The following is a 26503-nucleotide window of genomic DNA, read 5'->3' on the forward strand; positions in this document are numbered from 1 at the left end:
ATACCAGACCACCTGACCTGCCTCTTGAGAAATCTGTATGCAAGTCAGGAAGCAACAGTTAGAACTGGACATGCAACAACCTACTGGTTCCAAACAGGAAAAGGAGTATGTCAAGGCTGTATATTGTCACCCTGCTTATTTAACTTCTATGCAGAGTACATCATGAGAAATGCTGGACTGGAAGAAGCACAAGCTGGAATCAAGATTGCTGGGAGAAATATCAATAACCTCAGATATGCAGGTGACACCACCCTTATGGCAGAAAGTGAAGAGGAGCTAAAAAGCCTCTTGATGAAAGTGAAAGAGCAGAGTGAAAAAGTTGGCTTAAAGCTCAACATTCAGAAAACGAAGATCATGGCATCTGGTCCCATCACTTCATGGGAAATAGATGGGCAAACAGTGGAAACAGTGTCAGACTTTATTTTGGGGGGGCTCCAAAATCACTGCAGATGGTGACTGCAGCCATGAAATTAAAAGACGCTTACTCCTTGGAAGAAAAGTTATGACCAACCTAGATAGCATATTCAAAAGCAGAGACATTACCTTGCCAACTAAGGTCCGTCTAGTCAAGGCTATGGTTTTTCCTGTGGTCGTGTATGGATGTGAGAGTTGGGCTGTGAAGAAGGCTGAGCGCCGAAGAATTGATGCTTTTGAACTGTGGTGTTGGAGAAGACTCTTGAGAGTCCCTTGGACTGCAAGGAGATCCAACCAGTCCATTCTGAAGGAGATCAGCCCTGGGTGTTATTTGGAAGGAATGATGCTAAAGCTGAAACTCCAGCACTTTGGCCACCTCATGCAAAGAGTTGACTCACTGGAAAAGACTTTGATGCTGGGAGGGATTGGGGGCAGGAGGAGAAGGGGACGACCGAGGATGAGATGGCTGGATGGCATCACTGACTCGATGGACGTGAGCCTGAGTGAACTCCGGGAGTTAGTGATGGACAGGGAGGCCTGGCGTGCTGCGATTCATGGGGCTGCAAAGAGTCAGACACGACTGAGCGACTGAACTGAACTGAACTTCAGATCTTGGAAAAGAAACTTCTGAAACACTATATATAGTTCTGGCACAAAAGTACAAATAGATCAATGAAATAAAATAATTTTAAAAGAGACCCCAGATATACACAGGAATTAAGCAAATGATAAAAATGGCTTTTTCATGTTGTTGCAGGAAGGGGGACCCCTTCCAGGGCCCAAAAGGGATTTTTTTCCTAATACTCGAAAATGAATTGTCCAAGGAGACACACGTGCTGACAAAACAAGAGACTTTATTGTGAAGGGGTGCCTGGGCAGAGAGCAGGAGGGTGGGGGAACCCAGGAGGACTGCTCTGCCATGTGGCTTGCAGTCTCAGGTATTATGGTGATGGGATTAGTTTCCAGGTTGTTTCTGGCCAATCATTTGACTCAGTATCCTTCCTGGTGGCACAGGCATTGCTCAGCCAAGATGGATGCCAGTGAGAAGGATTCTGGGAGGTGGTAAGACAGGTGGCATCACCTTTTGACCTTTCCAGAACTATTCCTATTGGTGGTGCTTATTAGTCCCATGTTCCTAGTAAGGAACCTCCTGTCATAAAATAACTCATCCAAATGGTTACTATGGTGCTTGGCCAGGATGGGCAGCTTCAGTCAGTGTGTTTCCTCTAACATTAGCAAAGAAAGGATGGATGTTCAAGCCCCACCTCATTTCCTTCACCAAAAAAATTCAAATGGATCAAATATTTAAATTAAGAAGATAAATTCATTAGTGTACCAGAAAAAAAAAAAAACATAGCAAATACTTTCATAACCAGAATGGCCTTCTAAGCTTAGTAAATCAGAAAGCCACAGAGAAAGGTCAATAAATTTGACTATATTTAAACACAGACACAGGGGAAAAATTACAAAATCAAAACAAAAGTAAACAAGGAAAACAACTGCAACATCTATGACATGGAACATTTTCCTTAATATTCTAACTGCTCTTAAAAATAAGAGAAAAATGAACAGTACAGTAGAAAAATGGGGAAAAATACATGAACACATAATTCACAGGGAAGAAAGTATACAAATGGCCCAGACACATACAGAGATGCTCATCAAATATATCAAAAAGAAAAGCTAAAAATAGGATACCATTTCTAAAAAGACAGGCAAAGATTAAAGACTTTGATAACACCTAGTATTGACAAGGAATGTGGTAAAGTATTCTGATACACTACTGTTAAGCATGTAAATTGGTATAATCTTTTGGGAAGGAAATTAGACAAAAATATATTGAAATTTAAAATATACTACTCTCCAAACAAGCAGCTACACTACTAGAAATTTAAAGATGCTAACTCTAGTATTACAGAGAACAGCAGACACATAATATAATACATATTATATAATAGCAGGAATCCATAATTATGGAATTATAATTATATATCATATAATATATTCAAACCATACATCACTAGAAAAATAATTAAACTACAATACCTTTGTATGATGGAATTCTATATAGCATTAAAACAATGAGGTAGAACAATAGGTATTGCCAATAAATTAGGGCCAAGATAAGGTGATAAAGTAAAGCCAGTTGAAAATAAAATATACAGTGTAAGCCCGTTAGTACTTTTTTTTTTTTTTTTTAAGATAAGTGGTTACCTTTGAAGAATGAGACCAGTAGGGAAGTATGAAAGGGGAAGGGGTTTAGGTTTTTATATTATACCCTTCTGGACTGTTTGAACATTTTCCAGTTAGCTTGATCACCTTTATAGCAAAATATTTTAATAAACTAATTAATCTACTAACACATTTTATGCAGCTGTCTGCTTTCTGCTGAGCAAAGAACTAGAGAGAGACCAATCCCATTTTTTCCCAACACTTTCTGAACCCTTTTCGGAACACTGCACTTAGAGGGGGCCTTTTGTTGGTCCGCTGGACTGGCTCCCCACAAACAGAGGACCACTGAAAGGTGCTGAGAGGGGACCAGACACAGGCTCACTGTGCAAGTATGTGGGAGAGAATTCAGCACCTGGCCATGCACACCAGGTGGCTCCCACTGGAGAAGCTTACTGTTATCAGTCTGCCTGTGAACACGTGTCCACTGTGGTGGACACACAGACCTTTTGTTCAAAGGGCTGTTCTTCATTTTACATCCTCTTGTTCGGGTGATTTTGCAAATTGGTTTTTCCAAAGATCCTCAAAGTGATCATCTCCATCATCATGCCTCTCATCTTCAAGCAATTAACTGACAATCCCTTTAAATCCAGGACAAATTCAAGTGTAAAGGAAGTGGAGTAAAGGGCAACTTCTCAGCACTGCAGGAACAGCAAGGACATGTCTCAGGACCTCTATCTGTATTTATGCTTACGCTGCCCCAAGTTTCCAGCTGACTATCAAGCTTTGGGCATGCCACTCCTATACACAACCTCTCTCCCCAGGCTAAATCTCAAGGACTCCAGATAGTACCAGAAATTCCTTGTTACCCTTGGCTCACAGAGGAGGAAAAAAAAAATCCAAACAAGCTTATAAGAAATCTTATAAGATTTCTCTCATTTCTGCTGTTCATTTTTGTACAGGCATCCAGCACCAACAGCAAGCATTAAGTGTCAAGGATCTCAGTTCTTCACATTTTTTTTTTTTTTTGTAAGTCTAAAACTACCCTTTAAAGACTGACAACCAAGTTTCTAGAGAGGGGAAAAAATGAGTTTAGATGAAGCCAAAAGAATGACCTTATTCCTTTAAAATCCAGCCCATGGACATGCTTATGGAGCCAAGCAGCTGTGCTGTTGGCAGAGGGAATGTGCTGAAATGAAACACTCATCGTAATCTCCCTTCCCCCACTCAGGCCTGCAGAGCCCCATCCAATTATTGCACAAAAAGGCTTTTTCTTATAAAGTTCTCTCCCTTCTACTTCTGTCTCCATCTTGGTTGGGAAGAATTAGCACTAGTGATGGAATGTACACAGCTCTGCAAATATTCATGAGAAAATCCTTTAACGCCCACACGCTCCCCAGCTGCCCTAGCACATATATGCATTAGGAAAAGGGATGCACAGAGAAATTCATAGATGTCTGTGGCTCTCTAGCTTAGGCAAACTACAAGGCCTTCTCAAAATAGGCCATAAGATTCAGGAAGGCAGAGTCCTGCTTGTCTTTCATCCATTGAACCATAAATGAAATTATCAATCCACTAACCACTGATTGATCATTTAAGACGTGCAACACTGGAAATATAGAAACAAAGAGAACTATGTATAAATAGCGCAGCATTTGAGAGCTTGGACTTCGGAATCACAGTCAAAGGTTTGAATCCTGGCTCCATCACTTGATTGTGTGACCTTCAAGCAAGCTACTCAACCTATCTGAGCCTGTTCCTATACCTTAATTTGGAAATGATATCTACTGTAAAAAATGATATAATCCTAACCCCTCTGTAAACTCTCAAATTCCTTCTCACCTTAGTTTCTTCTTCATGTTTTCCCCTTCTCCTGCTCCTCCAAGGTCCCTCTTCAGTTTCAGTAACTCTTCCACCTTCTTTCCTCTTCTCCAAAGCCTTCATTCACATTCCAAGTACAGCAGATACAACAAAAGTGAGGGTCATACTCCTCTCTACCTCACCCTACTTACTTTCTGAGGCAGGAGGTCATAGATCAATTATCATCTTATAATGGGTTGCAGTCCCCAGACAGAAATGTTATTTCTATGGAAGCAGTAAGTAGCCCCAGCCTGGTCACAATGTTGCTGTCGTTCAGTCGCTAAGTCATGTCTGACTCTTTGCCACCCAATGAACTGCAGCATGCAAAGGCTTCCCTGTCCTTCACTATCTCTGAGTTTGCTCAAACTTATGTCCATTGAGTCAGTGATGCCATCCAACCATCTCATCCTCTGTTGTCCCCTTCTCTTCTTGCCCTCAATATTTCCCAGCACCAGAGGTTTTTCCAACGAGTCAGCTCTTCCCATCAGGTGGCCAAAACACTGGAGCTTCAGCTTTGGCCCTTCCAATTAAAGGGTTGATTTCCTTTAGAATTGACTGTTTTGATCTCCTTGCTGTCCAAGGGACTCTCAAGAGTCTTCTCCAGCATCACAGTTGAAAGCATCTGTTTCTTGGTGCTGCGCCTTCTTTATGGCCCAACTCTCACAGCCATACATGACCACTGGAAAAACCATAGCTTTGACTTTACAGACCTCTGTGGCAAAGTGATGTCTCTGCTTTTTAATATGCTGTCTAGGTTTGTCATAGCTATTCTTCCAAGGAGCAAGCGTCTTAATGTTGTGGCTGCAGTTACCGTCCACATTGATTTTGGAGCCCAAGAAAATGAAATCTGTCATTGTTTCCACATTTTCCCCATCTATTTGCCATCAAGTGATAGGACTGGATGCCATGATCTTAGTTTTTTGAATGCTGAATTTTAAGCCAGCTTTTTCACTCTCCTCTTTCACCTTCATCAAGAGGCTCTCTAGTTCCTCTCTGCTTTCTGCCATTAACGTGGTATCATCTGCATATGTGAAGTTGTTGATATTTTTTCCAGCAATCTTGATTCCAGCCTGTGATTCATTCAGCCTGGCATTTCACATGATATACTCTGCATATAAGTTAAATAAGCAGGGTGACAATATACAGCTTTGAGGTACTCCTTTCCCAATTATGAACCAGTCCGTTGTTCCACATCCAGTTCTAACGGTTCCTTCTTGTTCTGCATACAGGTTTTTCAGGAGGCAAGTAACGTGGTCTGGTATTTCCATTTCATCAAGAATATTCCATAGTTTGTGGAACTGCTCAAATTGAAGAAATTAGGGAAAATCACTAGGCCATTCAGGTATAACCTAAATTAAATCCTTTATGATTATACAGTGGAGTTGATGAATAGATTCAAGGGACTAGACCTGGTAGACAGAGTGCCCGAAAAACTATGAATGGAGATTCGTAACATTGTACAGGAGGTGGTGACCAAAACCATCCCCAAGAAAAAGAAATGTAAGAAGGCAAAGTGGTTGTCTGAGGAGGCCTTACAAATAGCTGAGAAAAGAAGTGAAAGGCAAAGGAGAAAAGGAAAGATATACCCAAGAGAATAGCAAGAAGAGCTAAGAAAGCCTTCTTAAGTGAACAATGCAATGAAATAGAGGAAAACAACAGAATGAGAAAGACTAGAGATCTCTAAGAAAATTGGTCATACCAAAGGAACATTTCATGCAAGGATAGGCACAATAAAGGACAAAACTGGCAAAGACCTAACAGAAGCAGAAGAAATTAAGAAAAGGTGGCAAGAATACACAGAAGAACTGTACAAAAAAGCATGTCACATTAGAGAACCTATAATAATAGGCGTTCAATGTCCCCACATACTACTAGATGGCTACAATGCTATGTCCTCATCTCGATGGAGTACAGAGCCAGGGAGAGGCCCAGTCTCAAGAACAAGATCTTTCCTTGGGATTCTGTTAAGCAGCACACTTCCTGCCCTGCAGGAAACTCTGTGTTGCAGTTCACGACCCTGTCACTAGAATAAGCAACAGACATTCCCATGCAACATCAAGCACAATTCTGGACTAGCCAAAAAGAAAAAAAAACCTATAATTGCTATTTTTGTCTCTCGACGCCTTTATCATTCAAATATGTGTCGTGACGGTCTCTAGTGTTTCTTCTAACACCAAAATTCTGAAATTCTAAAGTAAAAACTATTTAGCTGGAATCAAAAACTCTGCAGAAGGTACTCTTCATGTCCTATTCAAATTTCTCTATTTTTTTCTTTTCTTTTCTTTTTTTTTTTTTTTTGGCTGTGCTGCACAGCTTGCGGAAACTCAGCTGCCTGACCAGGGATTCAACCTGTGCCCTTGGCAATGAAAGCGCAGAGTACAAACCACTGGATGGCCAGGGAGTTCTCTTCCATTTTCTCCTAATGGCAATGAAGACCAGCTTGTTCTAATGCTGCATAAGCTTAAAATCATCATGCTCCATACTTGCAAAGCACTATTGTCACCTGTCTTTCCTGTCTCCAGAGCAATGTTCTTTCATTAAATAATCACACACATGGCGTGCACTACACTGACAGTAGCTTTCCTCTTGGTTCCTGCAGCCAGCCCTTTAATCATTTTGGGCTGTGTAGGGTTTTCCTCTGAAGCCTTTCCAGGTTCCTAACGTCCTTAAACTGGAGTCCAGGACTAGAGAATATGTTCACCAAAGAACCTATAACACATACATGCATGCATGCACGTTGACACACACACACTCACTGCCCTCCATCCTGGCCCCTGCCAGGGCTCTTTGAGGGTAAGCAATGGATGGTCTTTGTGAGTTGTGTGATGTTCAGCATATTGTGGACATGTAAACAACAACAAACACAATCACAGTGCTACTAGAATTTCAGTTTTGAATTTGGTAGTTGTGGGGAGGAAATCTCTGCTCACTCACACAATTTTTCATGTGGAAAAGCTACAGGCATTTTAGGCACTGTGTTTTAGCCAAATAACAAAAACATTTTAAAATAAAGATTCCCAGGAGTATAGAAGCAATTACGTCCCACAAGGGCTGGGTGGTTTTTTGTTCCTGACTGGCTTTCTGTTGACTCAGTCTGCACTTGTTTTGACAGCCACTCACAGTCCTTGGTGGGTAAAGCTGAGCTAATGCTCTTCATGGAAATTTTTACAAACACATAATCACCCAAACACAATATGCTTGAGCAGAGGACTCCCGTTCCAACAGATGTTCCTGACCAGGAGGAAGGGAGGGAAGTTAATTTTCCAAATGGAGCATGCTGGTCCCAGAAGTGAGCACAGCAAATTCAAAGAGATTTTCAAATCTAGTTCAGCTCTTAGAAAGAAACATGAGCCTTGCTTCTCTTGTACTGTGACAGTGATAATCACAACCCAAGCCACAACACTCATGATCTCATTTACTCAACTTCTAGTTGCCAAGCCCTAGACTGAGTACTTCACATCATTATTTTTTTCCTCCTCACAGTAACTCCAGCTAAAAAACAAAGACTCAGAGAGGTTAAGTTATCTGTTTGAAGAAAGCCAGCTAATAAGTGGCTGTGCCTGAATTCAAATCCAGTTCTAACTTCAAGAGTGCTCAGTCACTCATAGTGCCTAACTCTTTGTGACCCTGTGGACTGCAGCCTGCCAGGTTACTCTGTCCATGGAATTCTCCAGGCAAGAATACTGGAGTGGATTGCCATATCCTTCTCCAATACATTGAACGGGGGTACCCAAATCTGAAGTCTGTAAACGAATTCATCTCTAAGTGAGATTATGGCAAAATCAACAAGAAGTGAATTGCCCTGATGGATAACACATCGATTGCTCAATTTCTTGGGAAATATGGCATCATCTGCATGGAGGATACGATTCATGACATCTATATGTTGGAAAATGTTTCAAAGAAGCAAGCAGCTTCCTGTGACTCTTTAAATTGTCTTCTCCATGAGGAGGAATGAAGAAAAAGACCACCCATTTTGTAGAAGGTGGAGATGCTGGCAACAGGGAAGACAAGATCAACAGGCTTATTAGAAGGATGAACTAAGGTATCTACCATAATTATTTCTGCAATCTAGTCAGTTTAAAAAAATGATGGCTTTCAAATTGAAAAAAAAAAATGGAATGCTGATGTCCATTACCCCACGATTCTGATGTCAAGTCAGATAGTATAATCCCCTGCCAATCCCCATTTACCATAACCTTTTCTTTCTCTTTCCCATCATCCTCTCTCCTCAATTTTTCTTCTCTTCCTTTTACTATATACCTCTTTTAATATTTTTATAAAAGAATATGAACTTTACATTCAGATGATCCTGTGTTCAAATCCAAGACACATTTTCTTGTTGTGTGACTTTGGGCAGATCATGTAATCTCTTTAAGCCTAAATTTCCCCAACTACTGAAAGAGGATAAAATCTTCTCCTTTTCAGGTTTCTGAAAGGGTGGAAACAGATAATACATAGGAAGAGAGGACCAGGTCACTAGCAGACTAACCGAGAATTGTTTAATGTTGAGAGTCAGTGACACTTGGTGGACACGACACACAATTTAGAGCTGGACTGTCTTGGGTTTGAATCCTTGCTTCACTACTTATTTACTGGCTAAGTGACTCAGGCAAGCCTTGTAACCTTTCATGCCTCAGTTTCCTTATCTATAAAATGGAGTTAAAACACGTTTGATAGATTTGGGGGAGAGAGTCAAATGAAATGATAAACATTTAGGATCTTTAGATAATTAACAAGGAAGCTGCCTCTCAGCAGAACTTCTAGTTGACTTGCTTTCTACAGGCTCATATTTGTTGATACCTGATTTATGTGTCATAGATTCCTGCAGGCAGGAATCCCTCAGAAGAAATGGAGTAGCCATCATAGTCAACAAAAGAGTCCAAAATGCAGTACTTGGATGCAATCTCAAAAACGACAGAATGATCTCTGTTCGTTTCCAAGGCAAACCATTCAATATCACAGTTATCCAAGTCTATGCCCCAACCAGTAATGCTGAAGAAGCTGAAGTTGAACGGTTCTGTGAAGACCTACAAGACCTTTTAGAACTAACACCCAAAAAAGATGTCCTTTTCACTATAGGGGACTGGAATGCAAAAGTAGGAAGTCAAGAAACACCTGGAGTAACAGGCAAATTTGGCCTTGGAATGCGGAATGAAGCAGGGCAAAGACTAACAGAGTTTTGTCAAGAAAATGCACTGGTCATAGCAAACACCCTTTTCCAATAACACAAGAGAAGACTCTACACATGGACATCACCAGATGGTCAACACCAAAATCAGATTGATTATATTCTTTGCAGCCAAAGATGGAGAAGCTCTATACAGTCAGCAAAAACAAGACCAGGAGCTGACTGTGGCTCATATCATGAACTCCTTATTACCAAATTCAGACTTAAATTGAAGAAAGTAGGGAAAACCACTAGACCATTCAGGTATGACCTAAATCAAAGCCCTTATGATTATACAGTGGAAGTGAGAAATAGATTTAAGGGCCTAGATCTGATAGAGTGCCTGATGAACTTTGGTTCATGACATTGTACAGGAGACAGGGATCAAGACCATCCCCATGGAAAAGAAATGCAAAAAAGCAAAATGGCTGTTTGGGGAGGCCTTACAAATAGCTATGAAAAGAAGAGAAGCAAAAAGCAAAGGAGAAAAGGAAAGATATAAGCATCTGAATGCAGAGTTCCAGAGAATAGCAAGGAGAGATAAGAAAGCCTTCCTCAGCGATCAATGCAAAGAAATAGAGGAAAACAATAGTATGGGAAAGAATAGAGATCTCTTCAAGAAAATTAGAGATAAAAAGGGAACATTTCATGCAAAGATGGGCTCGATAAAGGACAGAAATGGTATGGACCTAACAGAAGTACAAGATATTAAGAAGAGATGTCAAGGATACACAGAAGAACTGCACAAAAAAGATCTTCATGACCCAGATAATCACAATGGTGTGATCACTCATCTAGAGCCAGACATCCTGGAATGTGAAGTCAAGTGGGCCTTAGAAAGCATCACTACGAACAAAGCTAGTGGAGGAGATGGAATTCCAGTTGAGCTATTTCAAATCCTGAAAGATGATGCTGTGAAAGTGCTGCACTCAAGATGCCAGCAAATTTGGAAAACTCAGCAGGGGCCACAGGACTGGAAAAGGTCAGTTTTCATTCCAATCCCAAAGAAAGGCAATGCCAAAGAATGCTCAAACAACTGCACAATTGCACTCATCTCACATGCTAGTAAAGTAATGCTCAAAATTCTCCAAGCCAGGCTTCAGCAATATGTGAACCATGAACTTCCTGATGTTCAAGCTGGTTTTAGAAAAGGCAGAGGAACCAGAGATCAAATTGCCAACATTCGCTGGATCATGGAAAAAGCAAGAGAGTTCCAGAAAAACATCTATTTCTGCTTTATTGACTATGCCAAAGCCTTTGACTGTGTGGATCACAATAAATGGTGGAAAATTCTTGAAGAGATGGGAATCCCAGACCACCTGACCTGCCTCTTGAGAAATCTGTATGCAGGTCAGGAAGCAACAGTTAGAACTGGACATGGAACAACAGACTGGTTCCAAACAGGAAAAGGAGTACGTCAAGGCTGTATATTGTCACCCTACTTATTTAACTTCTATGCAGAGTACATCATGAGAAACGCTGGACTGGAAGAAACACAAGCTGGAATCAAAATTGCCGGGAGAAATATCAATATCCTCAGATATGCAGATGACACCACCCTTATGGCAGAAAGTGAAGATGGAACTAAAAAGCCTCTTGATGAAAGTGAAAGTGGAGAGTGAAAAAGTTGGCTTAAAGCTCAACATTCAGAAAACGAAGATCATGGCATCCGGTCCCATCACTTCATGGCAAATAGATGGGGAAACAGTGGAAACAGTGTCAGACTTTATTTTGGGGGGCTCCAAAATCACTGCAGATGGTGATTGCAGCCATGAAATTAAAAGATGCTTACTCCTTGGAAGAAAAGTTATGACCAACCTAGATAGCATATTCAAAAGCAGAGACATTACTTTGCCAACTAAGGTCCGTCTAGTCAGGCTATGGTTTTTCCTGTGGTCATGTATGGATGTGAGAGTTGGACTGTGAAGAAGGCTGAGTGCCGAAGAATTGATGCTTTTGAACTGTGGTGTTGGAGAAGACTCTTGAGAGTCCCTTGGACTGCAAGGAGATCCAACCAGTCCATTCTGAAGGAGATCAGCCCTGGGATTTCTCTGGAAGGAATGATGCTAAAGCTGAAACTCCAGCACTTTGGCCACCTCATGCAAAGAGTTGACTCATTGGAAAAGACTTTGATGCTGGGAGGGATTGGGGGCAGGAGGAGAAGGGGACGACCGAGGACGAGATGGCTGGATGGCATCACTGACTCGATGGACGTGAATCTGAGTGAACTCCGGGAGTTAGTGATGGACAGGGAGGCCTGGCATGCTGCGATTCATGGGGTTGCAAAGAGTCGGACACGACTGAGCAACTGAACTGAACTGATCTGATCTATGTGTTTAAGTGTGTCACCATTAAGGACTGGGAAGTGCTAAAGCACTAAGGAATTTTAATCTTGAACTTATTTTTTGAGGCTGTAACATAGGCATAAAGAGAGGAGGTAGAATGATACAATGCAATGCAAAGGCCACCAGAGCAAGCAAGGTTCTAGTCCTGCTTGGGCATTAACTGCCTGTATAAGCCTATGTTAGTTATACATTGTATCTGGAACATAAGAGGGTTGGCCTAGAAGATGGGCCTTATCTGAAAACATTTTTGATTGTCATAATTGGGACTACTACCAGCATCTAGAGAGTATAGGCCAGCGACACTGCTAAAGATCCTACAGTGCCCAGGACAGATTCCTCACAACAAAGAATTACACAACCAGAATAGTAATAGTGCTGAGGTTGGGAAAGCCTGGCCTGGATGACTGCTAGGTTCCCTTCAAGCTCTAACACTCTAAAAGACCATGAGGAGGAGGCAGCATCAACACCAAATAGGTGACTTCTGATCAACTTCTATCATGCAATGGCTTATGATGTTGCTCAAAAGCCCCCTAAGACCAGTAGGGAATATTTCAATGCAGATATCTGGATATTTTGAAATCAGTGCTGTATTTCTGAGGGTGACGACAGTCCTTCCTTCATAAAATGAGGTACAGTCCTCCAGGGACTTGGTCCCTCACTCTTTAGAGTTAGAATCAATGTTTTCAAAGCCATAAGATTTCTTTGGGGCAAGGATATTATTTACATGAGTCTGAATCAAGGTCAGATTACAAACCACAGCAGAGGTGAATCTCAAGTATTCAATACATCATGCTAAGTTAAGTAAGCCAGACTCAAGAGGCTACCTACTATTATATTACACTTTTACAGCATTATGAAGCAGATAAAACTGTAGGGAAGAAAACATTGCCAGGGGCTAGGTGGTTAAGGAGAACTGTTTGACTACAAAGAGGCATGGAAGATTTGGGGGATGATGCACTATTTTATATACTTATTGTAGTGTAAGCTATACAACTATATGTGCTTGTCAAAACTCATAGAACTGTACACTCTACACTAAATGGTGACTTATATCAAAATTATACTTCAATAAGACTGGCCTCTCGCCACCCCCATCCCCCAAAATATGATCAGAAAGACAGTAGAAAGGATTGCTGTATTTTGGGAGAGGAAGAACCAGATGACATATAAACTCTTTCCTATGCCAAGTCCTATTTTATAACAATCTGCCTCTCCTAACCCTGGTGACCTCAGAGTCATACTGATTAGGGTTAAAAGTCTGGGCTCCAATTTCTGTCAGTGATGAGTCCCTCCAAACAAATCAGGTGGATCCGAGTGTTGACAACATTCTGGAAACTCTGGCCTTTCTCCAGCCTGTGACAGATTCCTTTCCTTCCCTCTCATATATTACCCAATGAATGCCTTAGACTTTTAGTAAACAAGCCAGAATAAATTTCAGGAGGCACTGGTTTTATCTCTCTGCACAGGCTTCCTGTCCAATCCCATTTGATCTTTCCACTGAATTTCAAATCAGGCAACAGAAGAGGAATCACATTTATGAATTCCCCTCCTCTATGGGCTTCTGGGTTTCCACTAGATAATTTTTACACACTTAAGCTACATAAATACAAAATATGAGCCTCAAAACAAAATTATACCTATACACTGTATACTAAATGGTGATTTTTTTGTTTACATATACTTCCCAGATTATCTATCAAATGTTACACAAAATAGTTAATGTTTCTTATGTACAGAACAGTCCTAGGTATGCCATGGCCAAGAAGAATGGAAGGAGCCATTGGAATGCTCACACTTTCTTCTAGAGACCACCGTCTTCAATGCCACAGATACAGTCACAACTGTGAACTGCTTTAGGAGTACCATCCTCTTATTTAAGAGTCAGTTCCTTTCCTGACTCTTCTTGGAGGATCTCAGTGGAACAATATGAACATCAGTAAACCAGTTACCTGATACACGCTTGAGTATTGGGATAAAAGTCCAGGGCCACAAGACAAGCCTGGATCTGCAAGAGCCCTCATCCTTCAAAGGACAGAGAAGGCTTTGTCGGGGCCAGGTAATACCCACATTGCACCTACTAAGCAACTTCACTTTCACTTTTCACTTTCATGCATTGGAGAAGGCAATGGCACCCTACTCCAGTGTTCTTGCCTGGAAAATCCCATGGACGAAGGAGCCTGGTAGGCCATAGTCCATGGAGTCGCTAAGAGTCGGACACAACTGAGCGACTTCACTTTCACTTTTCACTTGCATGCATTGGAGAAGGAAATGGCAACCCACTCCAGTGTTCTTGCCTGGAGAATCCCAGGGATGGGGGAGCCTGGTGGACTGCCATCTATGGGGTCACACAGAGTCGGACACAACTGAAGCGACTTAGCAGCAGCAGCAGCAGCAGCACCTGCTAAGCATTTATGGCAAATAAATTGTGACTACAAAAGTGAGGTGCTCATATTATAACAGAAGGGACCAACGAAAATAACAAATCCCACAGTGGTCTAGGATCTTGTTTCCATGTGGTCCCCTCAAAAGGGAAGGATGGGGAATTATACTTCCATGGTTTAGAACTATCCAATCATCTTCAGAAGTCTGCACTAGCAGAAAAATCAGTACCGGTAGACCTTGGAGATGTTACAGGTCTGGCTCCAGACCACCACAATAAAGTGAATAATTGCAACAAAGGCAGTCACATGAATTTTTTGGTTTCCTAGTGCATACCAATGGAGAAGGCGATGGCACCTCATTCCAGTACTCTTGCCTGGAAAATCCTATGGATGGAGGAGCCTGGTAGGCTGCAGTCCATGGGGTCGCCATGAGTCGGACACGACTGAGCGACTGCAATTTCACTTTTCACTTTCCACTTTCATGCATTGGAGAAGGAAATGGCAATCCACTCCAGTGTTCTTGCCTGGAGAATCCCAGGGATGGGGGAGCCTGGTGGGCTGCTGACTATGGGGTCACACAGAGTTGGACACGACTGAAGCGACTTAGCAGTGCATACCAAAGACATATTTACACATACTGCCGTCTACTAAGTGCAATAGCAGTATGTTTATAAACAATGAACAAATCTTAATTAGAAAATTCTTTAAGACTAAAAAATACTAACCATCATCTGAGCCTTCAGTGAGTCATAGTGGTGACATGACCAGAGATAACCATAAAAATGGAATAATAATTAAAAAATTTAAATATTATAAGAATTACCAAAATGTCACACAGAGACACAAAGTGAATAAATGCTATGAAAAACGGCACAGACAGACTTACTCATGCAGAGTTGCCACAAATAGTCAATTTGTAAATAATGCAATATCTATTAGGTGCAATAAAACCAAATGTCATAAAATGAGGTATGCCTATGCTGTCCTCTAAATCACTCAAACTTGATAAAATGGTTTCTTTAGCATAATTAGGGAAAGTTTCACAAAGGACTGAAATACTTAGCAGAAAACACACTTTGGCTTTTTATTCAAAGGCATATAGACTGATAGGCAATGGTTGTCTAGGGCTCCTCCCCAAATATATCCATTTTCAATACTTTTTTCTGAGAACATATTTCTCTAGTTTTCTCTTTCTCATTTAAGAAAGGACATATGAAAAGCCAAAGATGTTATTTTTTCTAATTTTATAAAGGACCCTGGCAGCTGCTAGGATAAGAGCTACTGTCTGTGGTCACAGAAGTGAATCAGGCAAGGCTTGCTGGCCATCACAGGGACCAAATGCATGACCTCTGACAGTCCTCAACCAGGACAATGCTGCTGCTTCACAGAAACAGAAGTCCTATGTAGACCTCCTTGACCAGACCTTGGAAATCTGTGGGAAAGCTAAGCAGCAGGAAGGATGACCAACAGCGTTAGCCAGCAAAGGCGTGGCTCATCCTCTCAGTCCTCAGCAGATCTGCTGCAGACAATACTTCCAAAACCAAAACATCATTAGTTTCTGACCAACCTACCATAAGTAAGAAATAGCCAGGGCCCAGATTCCACATTAATTTCCCAATAATTATCCAGTTATAAAGACCTGGGGAAAGTGAAGGAAAATGACATTACCACATCCTGAGAGGCATACTGGGGATCCTCTGGGTTGACTGACCAGTAGCAGTAATCAAAGCCAAATGCCACAACCTTCTCCCGGGAGTCACCAAAGCCATTAGGTCGACCGTCCACCTAAAATTAAACACAAGATCTAGTATCTTCTCTACTGTAATATCAGAATCAAATCAGAGGCACTTGATTCCTCTGCTTGTAGATAGAGATACCTGGACTGACCATGAGAACCTTTATGATATCTACCTGAAAAGGGGGAAAAAAGTAACCTTTGTCTTCATCTTGTTAGGTACAATGAAGCAACAGAATTAAATGTCTATCATATTATCACATATCTACATATAAACCAGACCTGTGATGCATAAGACTGCTTGGGAGAAAAAACCTCTCCTTCCCTGGGCCTCTTCTTACTATCATTTCTTCTCTGAGTATTTCTATAGAATATACCAGTCATGCATGAGTAATTCAGTCCCTGGGCCTTACAGGCTCTGTCAACCTAGAGCTCTCACAGAGTTCCCTGCCGTATCCACCCCCAGAAGGCATGTTGGACAGAAGAGCTGGGCCCAATCCAACTGCTCGGAGTAAAAGAGAGCAGCTTGGAAATTGTACCGACCTTCAGGTACTGGGAAGAGTGGCATTATTCACAGAAATGCCTATCTTACTACTTAATATTTAGATTCTGGACAGGGAGAAACAATCCCTTGAACTGGGTTCTAAAACCCACAGTAGAATGAGGCTGACAGAATGACGAAGAGATTCTGAGTGGATAACTGGACTCAGAAAAGAGAATAGCTGGCCAGCGAGGTGAGCAGGGGCCAGATTAGAGTGTGATCTTGGCCAAGATTTATTAAGATCCAAAAATATAAGCTCTCAGAACAAAGCAGCTGAAGTGATTAGGCAACAGAGATATAAATAAGAGACAGGAGAGAGTGAAAGGTCTTTTGTGCCCCCGGGGAGCTCCAGTTGAAAGTCTGGCAGGTTTCTCTCTCAGCAGAGAGCTACTGACAAAAGGAAATGGATCACATCACAGGAGGAACACAAGAGTGGATGTGGCTGGGGGCACTGGGGTCCAGAAAACCCTCCTCCTCCTGCAAGTCAGCTTCCTCAGTTCTCAGGAATGTCAAGTACCACCTGCAAGCTGACCGTAGTGGCATTCACATGGCTGGCTTCCCTGTCTTCCACTACTCAAGGCTCAGAAAGAAAGAATCCCTTCCACTTCCCCTGGCCTGGGAAAAGAAAAGAATGGGATGGAGGAAATAAGCCAGAGGAAGTAGTAAGGGTGGGGAAGGAAGTTGCCAATGTCTGTCTAGTTGTGACTCAAAGATCAGTCAGATCTATGGAAGAGTATTTACAGCAAGACTTGGGCTATGCCTGACTCTCTTCTGGGATCTAAAGTCTTTACTTGGCCTCACTGTGGCTAAAAATGAGTTCTGTATTAGCAGATGCATACTAAAACCCCTGCTAATGCTTCTCAATGAAATGATATTCAATAAGAAAATTGAGCCAATGTCTAATAGGAGGTCAGGTAAGTTAAACATACGCACAAATTGTCTCCAAACATGATTTAAGCTGGCCATGTGTTTACTTTCAAAATATCTACTACGAACCAGTTTCCAAAATAGCTGTACCCCATTTGGTAGAACTTGGGTTACAGTAACTACATCCCCGGAACTTCTTCCCTGTTATATTTTTATATTAGCTTTGTGGTTGGTCAAAGCTCTTCCCACAATTCCCCTTATATGCCCTTTCCTCTTCCACTCCCCCTCTCTAAATGCATTCACAGATACACCTTCACCCCAGAAGTCACTATAATTAATACTAGTTCTTTAGGGGAAAGAAAAAGGAAAACAATTTTAGGCTTACCTTTAAATTCCTGATTTTTGCCACTTTGCCATTAACTTCCACAATAATTTTTCCCCCTTCTTTGATCTCCCTAGAAGCAAGACACAAACCCAGATGAGAGGAAATGTTGCTTTTTAAAATTAATCAGGAAAAAGAGCAGCTGAGACCAGCACTATTGGGACAAAATGTTTCCCTACTGCTGTCTCCACAAATGGGGTGTCTGAAGCAGTCCCTGAGCTGGCAAGTTTCTCTGGATTGTTAGAATTCGGCTTGGGAACAGTGAAGAGTCATTGTTATTTGGTACCCTCTATGTGCTAAGCATTGTATTAAGTACAGTATATGCTATTTTTCATCCTATGCTATCCTCTTAACACATCCTCCTGACATAGCTTCCTGACAGATCTTTTTTTTTAATAAATGGAAGACTAAGGGTGAGAAAAATTATGTAATTTGTCCAAGGTCACACAGCTAGCAGTGGCAGGGCAAGAATTTAAATCCAGATCTGTCTAACCACAAAGCCATATGCCTCAGAAATCAGGCTTGGGAAACCCTGAGAGTATCCTATCCTCAGCTCAGCACACATCATGGCATAATTTCCCGTTTCCTCTGATATTTTGAGCATATATAAATATGAAATATTTTATTTCATTATAAAATAATGAAAAAGGTTTCAGAGTTCTTTCTGTTGAGACCTGAGAACATATCTCCTAAATCCTTTCCTTATATTATCTTAAGTCAGAATAACAGCCAAGATCCTTAAGGATCTTCCTAAATTGTAGTTATGTAGTAACACTTCTATCAACTAACCAAACCTAAATTCACTTTAAGGAGCTTAATCCAAATGATTCATAAACCTGAAGCCCAAAATGAATGGAATACACTCCATTCTAGATATGAAATCTTTTTTCACAACATAAAGAGCTTTAGCTAAAGTGCTTAAGGTCAGAGACTTCCTGGTGGTCCAGAGGTTAGGAATCTGCCTTCCAATGCAGGGGAATGTGGGTTTCACCCCTGGTCTGGGAAGATTCCATGTGCTGTGGGGAAACTACTGAGCCCATGTGCCTCACTTAAGACCTGACACAGTCAAATAAATAAATATATATTTTAAAATAAAGTGCTCAAGGCCAGAATATTAACAGATGGGAGTTAACTCACTGGTACTTTCTACTACAGTGAAAACTATCAATTAAATTATTCCTGGCCTGGGACCTGAAAGTTGAGAAAATATGTTTAGTGTCATTTTTATCTTCCCTCAGGGTTCCCAGGATGTGGCCTTAAGGACTTGGGGGGAGGGGATGGCAAGGGATACACAGTGAGACAGGGGTCTTTAGGTTAAGATTATTTTTGTAAACTAGTCAGTGCATTTGGAATAAAGTACTGGAAAAAAATTTCCTTCTCCCAGGTGATGGCATTCCTGTTACTTAAATTTTCTCAAGGCTCTGATGCTCTTTCTTTCATATTTCATACTAGACAGAACTTAAGGCAGTACAGATATACTTTGTACCCCAGGATTATAAAACTGCATCCCCTACCCCTAGCTCTCCTAAAGAAAATCTTTCAGTTTTGGTGTTAAGATCATTTTTTTTTCCCTTCTGCATTTAAAAATAGGTTTTATTCTCCCTTTACCCACTATAAAATACACAGGCTATAGTAAAATTGAGCAACAAAGTAAGGGGAAAAACTTTTACAAATCTATTTAATCTAATTTTTTTAAGTGAGCCCTTTCTTAAGGATTCACCTAGGACTCTAGCATAAAGCAGCCAAAATAAAAAAGGGTCTTGAACTTGACCTCTTGACAAAAGGATATGACACTATAGTTGGTGAGATGCCACCCCTTCCCTGCCTGGCCCACAGCCATTGGTAACCTAGTGGTTCCAATATATTCTAAAACAAAATGAAGACAAATTAAAGTTGAGGAGAAGAGAAAGAAAGAACACCAACCTCAACAAGGCAGCTGACTGCACAGAGTTCAAAGAAGTCTTCTGTGGCTACCACCACTTGCCTCTGGGGCCTGAATTCTACCAATAGGCATTCATTCCTTAGGATTAAAGGTTTTGCACAGGAATAAATCCTCAGTTACACACTGACTCCTAGGACAGTTTCTCAAAGTGTGGTCCACAGGCTTCACTCATTAGAATTACAGGAGGTGGTAGAGCTAGTTAATTTGAATTCCTCTTAACAAGTTGTAGTGTAACAAGCTCCCAAGGTGAACTGTATGTATCCTAGAATTTGAAAATCACTGTCTTAGAAAATAGCCAAGCCATTTCCACTTGTTATCTACTCATTTATAAAATTTAAAAAGACAGCTAAGAACAAGGAGGAATAAAAATAGCTGTTAAAAATTATATAACTAGCACTTTATCAGACACTTAAAAGCAGCCAGGCTCTGTTCTAAGTATTTTTAATGTATCCTTTCATTTAATCTTCACAAAAACACCACTGAAGTAGTTATACTATTTCACAGATGTAAAAAGAAGAGCACATAAAGGGAATATAGTTCATGATAATTACGTTTTTGAAAGGGCAGTGGAAAGTGTTCTGGAGCCTACAGTATTGGCCAATATGTTCTGTCAATGATGAATGATTTGGGACAAACAAGCGGCAGCCTCTTACAGTGAGACACAGATTTTCTGATTATGGGAAACAACTGTGCGGTAAAAGGGAGCACACTAAAACCGTTTTCTATATTATTATTTTATTGATGGTCTCTACTAGTCCCACTGAGCAAACAGGCATTTGAGAAAGAACTGCAATTTTTCTGTAATCTCAGGAAGGAGCAGCTTGGTCTGGTGAATGGAATCTTGGCTCTACCTACTTTTAGATCTTTAACAAGACCATTTTCTCATCTGGAAAAATAAAAAATGGAAGCTTGAGCTCTAAGATTTATTTCCAAGTACCACATAAGATCCAATGATTTTGTTAACTGAATCTGTGCTGATTACTTTTTTGAAGGCTGGGACAAATCACATAATCAGTAAATAGCCTATGTTGAGATGAGCCTCAGCGAAGGTGGTGGAAATTAATAAATCCTGGAATACAGTGTGGTGAGAAGAGGGGAATAGTTTGCACTTCTTAGCTGGGGTCACGCTAGGTTTATTCATCCCGGCTCCTGAATCTTCAGCAGGCTATAATCCTCTCATACCTGGGTAACTGCAGTGTTGCCCTTCTACCCCTTGCTGCTCAAGGCTCTTAACCTGAGCTAAAGTTAATAAGCTTTTCAGACTTCCCTGGTGGTCGGTGGTTGAGAACTCGCCTGCCAATGCAGGCGATGCAGGTTCGATTCCTGGTTCGGGAGATTCAACAGGCCGCGGAGGAACTAAGCCTGTGCACCACAACTACTGAGCCTGCGCTCTTGAGCCCATGCTCCAAAACATAATAAACCATCTCCATGAGAAACCCACTGGCTCCAACTAGAGAAAGCCCACACATAATAGTGAAGACCCAGGACAGCCAAAATAATAATAAATAAAAATTTAAAAATTAATAAGCTTTTGTCCCCTTCTTTTCCCTTCACTTTTGTTTGACATGTTATTCTCTACTGTGGCTGCCAAACTCTTGCCAACTCTTCATTGTAGCATGTGGGATCTAGTTCCAGACCAGGGATCAAAATCAAACCCCTCGTTAGGAATGCAAGGTCTTAGCCACTGGACCACCAGTGAACTTCCCATTGTACCATTTCTGTCTTTTCCTACTTTTTTGTCCCTTTCCCTTATCACACTGCTCTCATTATTCAGTCAACTGTATGACTTTTCAAGCCAATCACCCCCATTCAGGACAAACACAGACTCTGCTGTGCTGCGTGCTGTGCTTAGTCGCTCAGCGACCTCTGTCCAACTCTTCGTGACCCCATGGACGGTAGCCCACCAGGCTCCTCTGTCCATGGGATTCTCAAGGCAAGAATACTGGAGTGAGTTGCCATGCCCTCCTCAAGGGGATCTTCCCAACCCAAGGATCGAACCCCGGTCTCCCACACTGCAGGCAGATTCTTTACCAAATGAGCCACCAGGGAAGCCCTGCTCCTGCTAGAACCGAGTTTTGTTCTGAGAGACAATGTCTTTTTCTGACTGCTCTGTCCAATTTTCAAGCCATCTTGTGTCCTGGAAATTTTTAAACCTCCCAAATAGTTCCAATATGTGCCTTCAGGTCCCAAACCACATTCTGCCAGGTTTATCTCCTACCACTCACCTCCCTCCACACAAACTCTCCTCAAAAGCCCGAAACTTTTCTGTTTCCTAAGAGCCTAAGTCCTTCGCTCTGTGTTCTCACAGAATGCTCTCTACACCTCCTCCACCTGTCAGCAAACCAACAACTCTTTCAAAAGCGTTTGCGTTCAAACACCAAGCCTTCTGTGAAGCCTCCCATGACTTTCCAAACATGTGAGTAGAAAAACCCGTAAGAAAGGAAAGAAATTATGGACCCTGAATGCCTCAACAGCTGAGGAGTGTAGGATCAGATTCCCGCATGAAAAAAAAAAAACAAAACCGGGAAATGGCTACGCTGAGGGAAGGGCTTAGAATGACTCCCCCTACTTCACACTTTTGAAGTCGCCCACAGAACGAAACCACGATCTCTCTGAGCCTCAATTTCCCTCTTATGCCTTACAACCTGCTTTCCTCCACTTCTTCACAGAGAAACCCATGTGCACGCAGAAACTCACGATTCTCCCTCAGTCCTTACAGGTACTCCAGAGCCACCAAGAAGAGACAGTAGACCGCCGACCCCTCTCCCCACTTAGAGACACTTCCCAGCCCTTTTCAGCGTATCCAGAGAGAAAGGCTCAACCGGTGCATCAAAACTCGAACCGCGGGCGGTCCCTCAAAACTCCTGCCGGGAGACAGGGACTCCGGAGACACGGACAGGACAGCCCACCCCGAGGCTTTCCACTAAGTGCTCCCCGCCAGGGCACTAATCGAAAACCCAACCCAAGCCAGGCCTTCTCCCGGCCAGGCCTTTACGGTTTCCGGACGCTGGCCCCTTGGGCCACTTTGTGTCTGATTTCTCCGCGCCAGACTCACTGAAGGGAGAGGCGGGGATCCCGCCTTCCTTTCAGCGCACTTGACGCCTCAGGCGCCCCCTCCCGCCCACACTCACCTCTTGCTGAGGGGCCGGACCCTCACCGCCACCCGCACGTTGGCCATCCGTCGGCCACGGCTCAAACCCCACAGGTCTGCCCAGCTGCAGCATCCCCGGACCCAGCCCCAAGTCAAGACAAGCCCCAGCCCAGCCCCAACCTGGGTCCGGCCCCGCCTGCCCCACGCGCCTCGCAGGACGACCCCGCCCATATGCGGGCCGACGCCTGGCCGGGGCGGTGCCTGCCGAGCCTGGGCCAATCCTGAGCTGGGTGGGCGGGAGGACGCCCGGGCGCCCCGCCTCGCTCCGCCCACGCGCCTCACGGGGCTGCCTCTCCTACAAGCGGGCAGGAAGCCCAGCCAGGCCTGAGGACCTGGACCAATCCTGAGCCTCGCGGTCGGGGTGGTGTAGATCCTGGGTGGGTAAGGCTGGCTCCCGCTTGAGAGAAACTAGCTTTTGTTTTTCCAGTGTCCGAAGCACTACAAAGTCTAGTAAATTCGTTAACACTAGACAGTTTACAGTCTTCGTTTAGTACGTTTAGTAATGTACTAAATCCTTTATTCTCTGCGTTCGCCTGATCTGTCAATCCTGTGGTTAAATATTAGGGGAACACCGATGTTTTTGCTGTTCCCTTCAAGGGGCATTGTCTTTCCTTTAAAAGGCGCTGGATTCGGGGTTTAGAGTTCTCACTGGCGAGCTTCTCTTAGATTGTGCTGGAAGCTCAGCGCCACCCTGACAGAGTTTGTGATCTTGTAGGGAATAGTATCGGACAGAAATGGTTCATTAATTCGTCCAAGAAGTAACTACTGAGTACCTGCTCGGAGTCAAGTGCTGTTCTAAGGCCCTGAGGATACAATCCTAACCTTCATGGAAATTAGAATCCACAGGGGAGGGAAGAGAGAGTAAATACGTGAATATATAATATGTCGAATGGTGCTAAATGAAACTTTTTGGAAAAAGCACGGTAAGGAAATGCAGTAATGGTCTCTGTGTGTATGTAGGGAGAAAGGTGCTACTTTATATAGGATTTCAGGAACTGTATGCGTGTTGGAGGGAGGAGCACTTGCAGGTATTAATTTATGTATTTAACAAGTATTTCCTAAGTAGTCATGTATTACGATTAAGGTCATAGCAGTGAAGAAAACAGGCAAACCTCTGACCTCATGCAACTTGGTGAAAGAAACTAATAATAAGTAAAACAATTTAAGTAAAATGTATATCAGATTAGCTAAGAAGTGAAAATAAAGCAGAAGTGGGGGTAGGAAGTGAGTAAGGAGGGTGTTGAAACTGTAAATAATATGGCCAGGGAAGGCCTTGAGAACGTGACACTTGAGAAAAATCTGAAGGTTGTAAAACAAGAGTGATGCTGTTCTGTGGAAGGGCAGTTTCAGACACAGGGAACAGACCCTGAACTTAGTAAAAACCTGAAATGTTAGAGGAACAGTAGGAAAGCCAGTGGGGATAGCATGGAGTGACAGAGGGAGAGAATCATAGAGGTAGCATGAGGCCATGGTAAAGCCTTTGGATTTTATTCTAGGTGAGCTGGAAAGCTACTGGACAGTGTTAAGGACAAAAGTAAAATTATTCTCAACCATAAAAAGAATGAAATAATGACGTTTTCTGCAACATGGATGGACCAAGAGATTGTCATACTGAGCGAAGTAAGTCAGACAAAGACAAATAACATATGATATTACTTATATGTGGAATCTTAAAAAATGGTACAAATGAACTTAGTTTTAAAACAGAAATAGAGTTACAGATGTAGAAAACCAGTTTATGGTTATGGGGGCAGGGAGGGAGGGATAAATTAGATATTGGGATTGGCATATCCACACTGCTGCTGCTGCTGCTGCTGCTAAGTCGCTTCAGTCGTGTCCGACTCTGTGCGACCCCACAGACAGCAGCCCACCACACTCCACCGTCCCTGGGATTCTCCAGGCAAGAACACTGGAGTGGGTTGCCATTTCCTTCTCCACTATATATAAAATAGATAACTCATAAAGACCCACTGTATAGCACAGGGAACTCTACTCAATATAATGACCTATATGGGAAAGAATCTAAAAAAGATGTAGGTATATGTATAACTGATTCACTTTGCTATACAGCAGAAATTAACCCAACCTTGTAAATCAACTATACTCCAGTAAAATTTTAAAAGTTAAAAAATTAAGTAGAATTATGTGATCTATATTTTTTAAAGTTTACTCTGGCTACTGTTTTGAGACTATTTTCAGGAAAGGGAAAGGATAGAAGCCCAAGAGGGACCAGTTGGAGGCTATTTTAGTACTGCAGTGGCAGTAATAGAGTCATGGTGATGCCTTTATATGTCAGGCATGTTCCAATAACGGTTTACCTATCCAGCCTCCTCTCTCATCTGTTTGAATGGACTTATCCCTGGAGTATTGGGACAGCTGGTTTACAATTCAAATTCACCTGGAAACCTAGTCTTCTGAATGACTTCTCTACTCACTGTGCTTTGCAGTGGAAAAATGGCTGTATTAGGGAAAACAGTATGAAAGTTCCTCAAAACACTAAAAATAGAGCTACCTATGATCCGGCAATCCCTCTTCTGGGTATATATTCAAAGGAAATGAAATCACTGTTTCAAAAATATATCTGCATCCTCATGTTCATTGCAGCATTATATGATTTGCCAAGATGTGACAACAACCTAATTGTCCACTGAAGGGTGAATGGATACAGAACATCTGACATATATATATATAGAGAGATAATACTCATCCATTATCAAAAAAGAAAATCCTGCCATCTATGACAACATAGATGGGCATTATACTGAGTTAAATAATTCAGGCAGAAAAACCCTGTATGATCTCACTTGTATAGAGAATCTAAAAAAACCAAACTCATAGAAACAGAGTAGATAGGGAGAATGAGGATATGTTGGTCAAAGGGTACAAACACCCAGCTATAATTTCTGGGGATCTAATGTATAGCAGGATGATGTTATTTAATAATGTTGAAAATTGAATTTGCCAAGAGAACATGTTTTTTTAGCTCCTAGTTTGCTTTGTGGGTAGTATATCCATTGATCTTTTCCTCTGTTAATTGGAGCATAGTTGCTTTACAATGTTGTCTTAGTTTCTGCTGTACAACAAAGTAAATTAGTTGTTGTTGTTGTTGTTCAGTCACTCAGTTGTGTCAAACTCTTTGCAACCCAACGGACTACAACACGCCAGGCTTCCCTATCCTTCACCATCTCCCAGAGCTTGCTCAAACTCATGTCCATTGAGTCAGTGATGCCATCCAACCATCTCATCCTCTGTCATCCCGTACTCCTCCTGGCTTCAATCTTTTCCAGCATCAGGGTCTTTTCCAATGAGTCAGCTCTTCCCATCAGGCAGCTGAAGTAGTTTCAGCATCAGTCCTTCTAAAGAATATTCAGGATTGATTTCCTTTAGGACTGACTGGTTTGACCCCTTGCAGTCCAAGGGATTCTCAAGTGTCTTCTCCAACACCACAGTTCAAAAGCATCAATTCTTTGGCGCTCAGCTTTTTTTATTGTCCAATTCTCAAATCCATATGTGACTACTGGAAAAATCATAGCTCTGACTATATGG

At 42.0% G+C, this 26503-nt stretch overlaps 1 protein-coding gene across 5 annotated transcripts in view; it reads right to left on the reverse strand.

Moving 5' to 3' along the window:
• Positions 1-23132, reverse strand: part of STARD9 (StAR related lipid transfer domain containing 9) — a 115337-nt gene extending 92205 nt beyond the window's left edge. For all 5 annotated transcript variants that reach the window (XM_040226823.1, XM_040226822.1, XM_040226821.1 and 2 more), the window contains exons 1-3: positions 22938-23132; positions 17868-17937; positions 16008-16124 (exon numbers count right to left, since the gene is read on the reverse strand). In XM_040226823.1, the coding sequence (XP_040082757.1) occupies positions 16008-16124; positions 17868-17937; positions 22938-23128 (378 nt within the window). In that variant the 5' untranslated portion in view covers positions 23129-23132. The remainder of the gene's footprint in view (positions 1-16007; positions 16125-17867; positions 17938-22937) is intronic.
• Between the last annotated feature and the right edge of the window lie 3371 nt (positions 23133-26503).

Source organism: Oryx dammah, unplaced genomic scaffold, assembly GCF_014754425.2.
Source record: "Oryx dammah isolate SB20612 unplaced genomic scaffold, SCBI_Odam_1.1 HiC_scaffold_26, whole genome shotgun sequence".
Lineage (NCBI taxonomy): Eukaryota > Metazoa > Chordata > Mammalia > Artiodactyla > Bovidae > Oryx > Oryx dammah.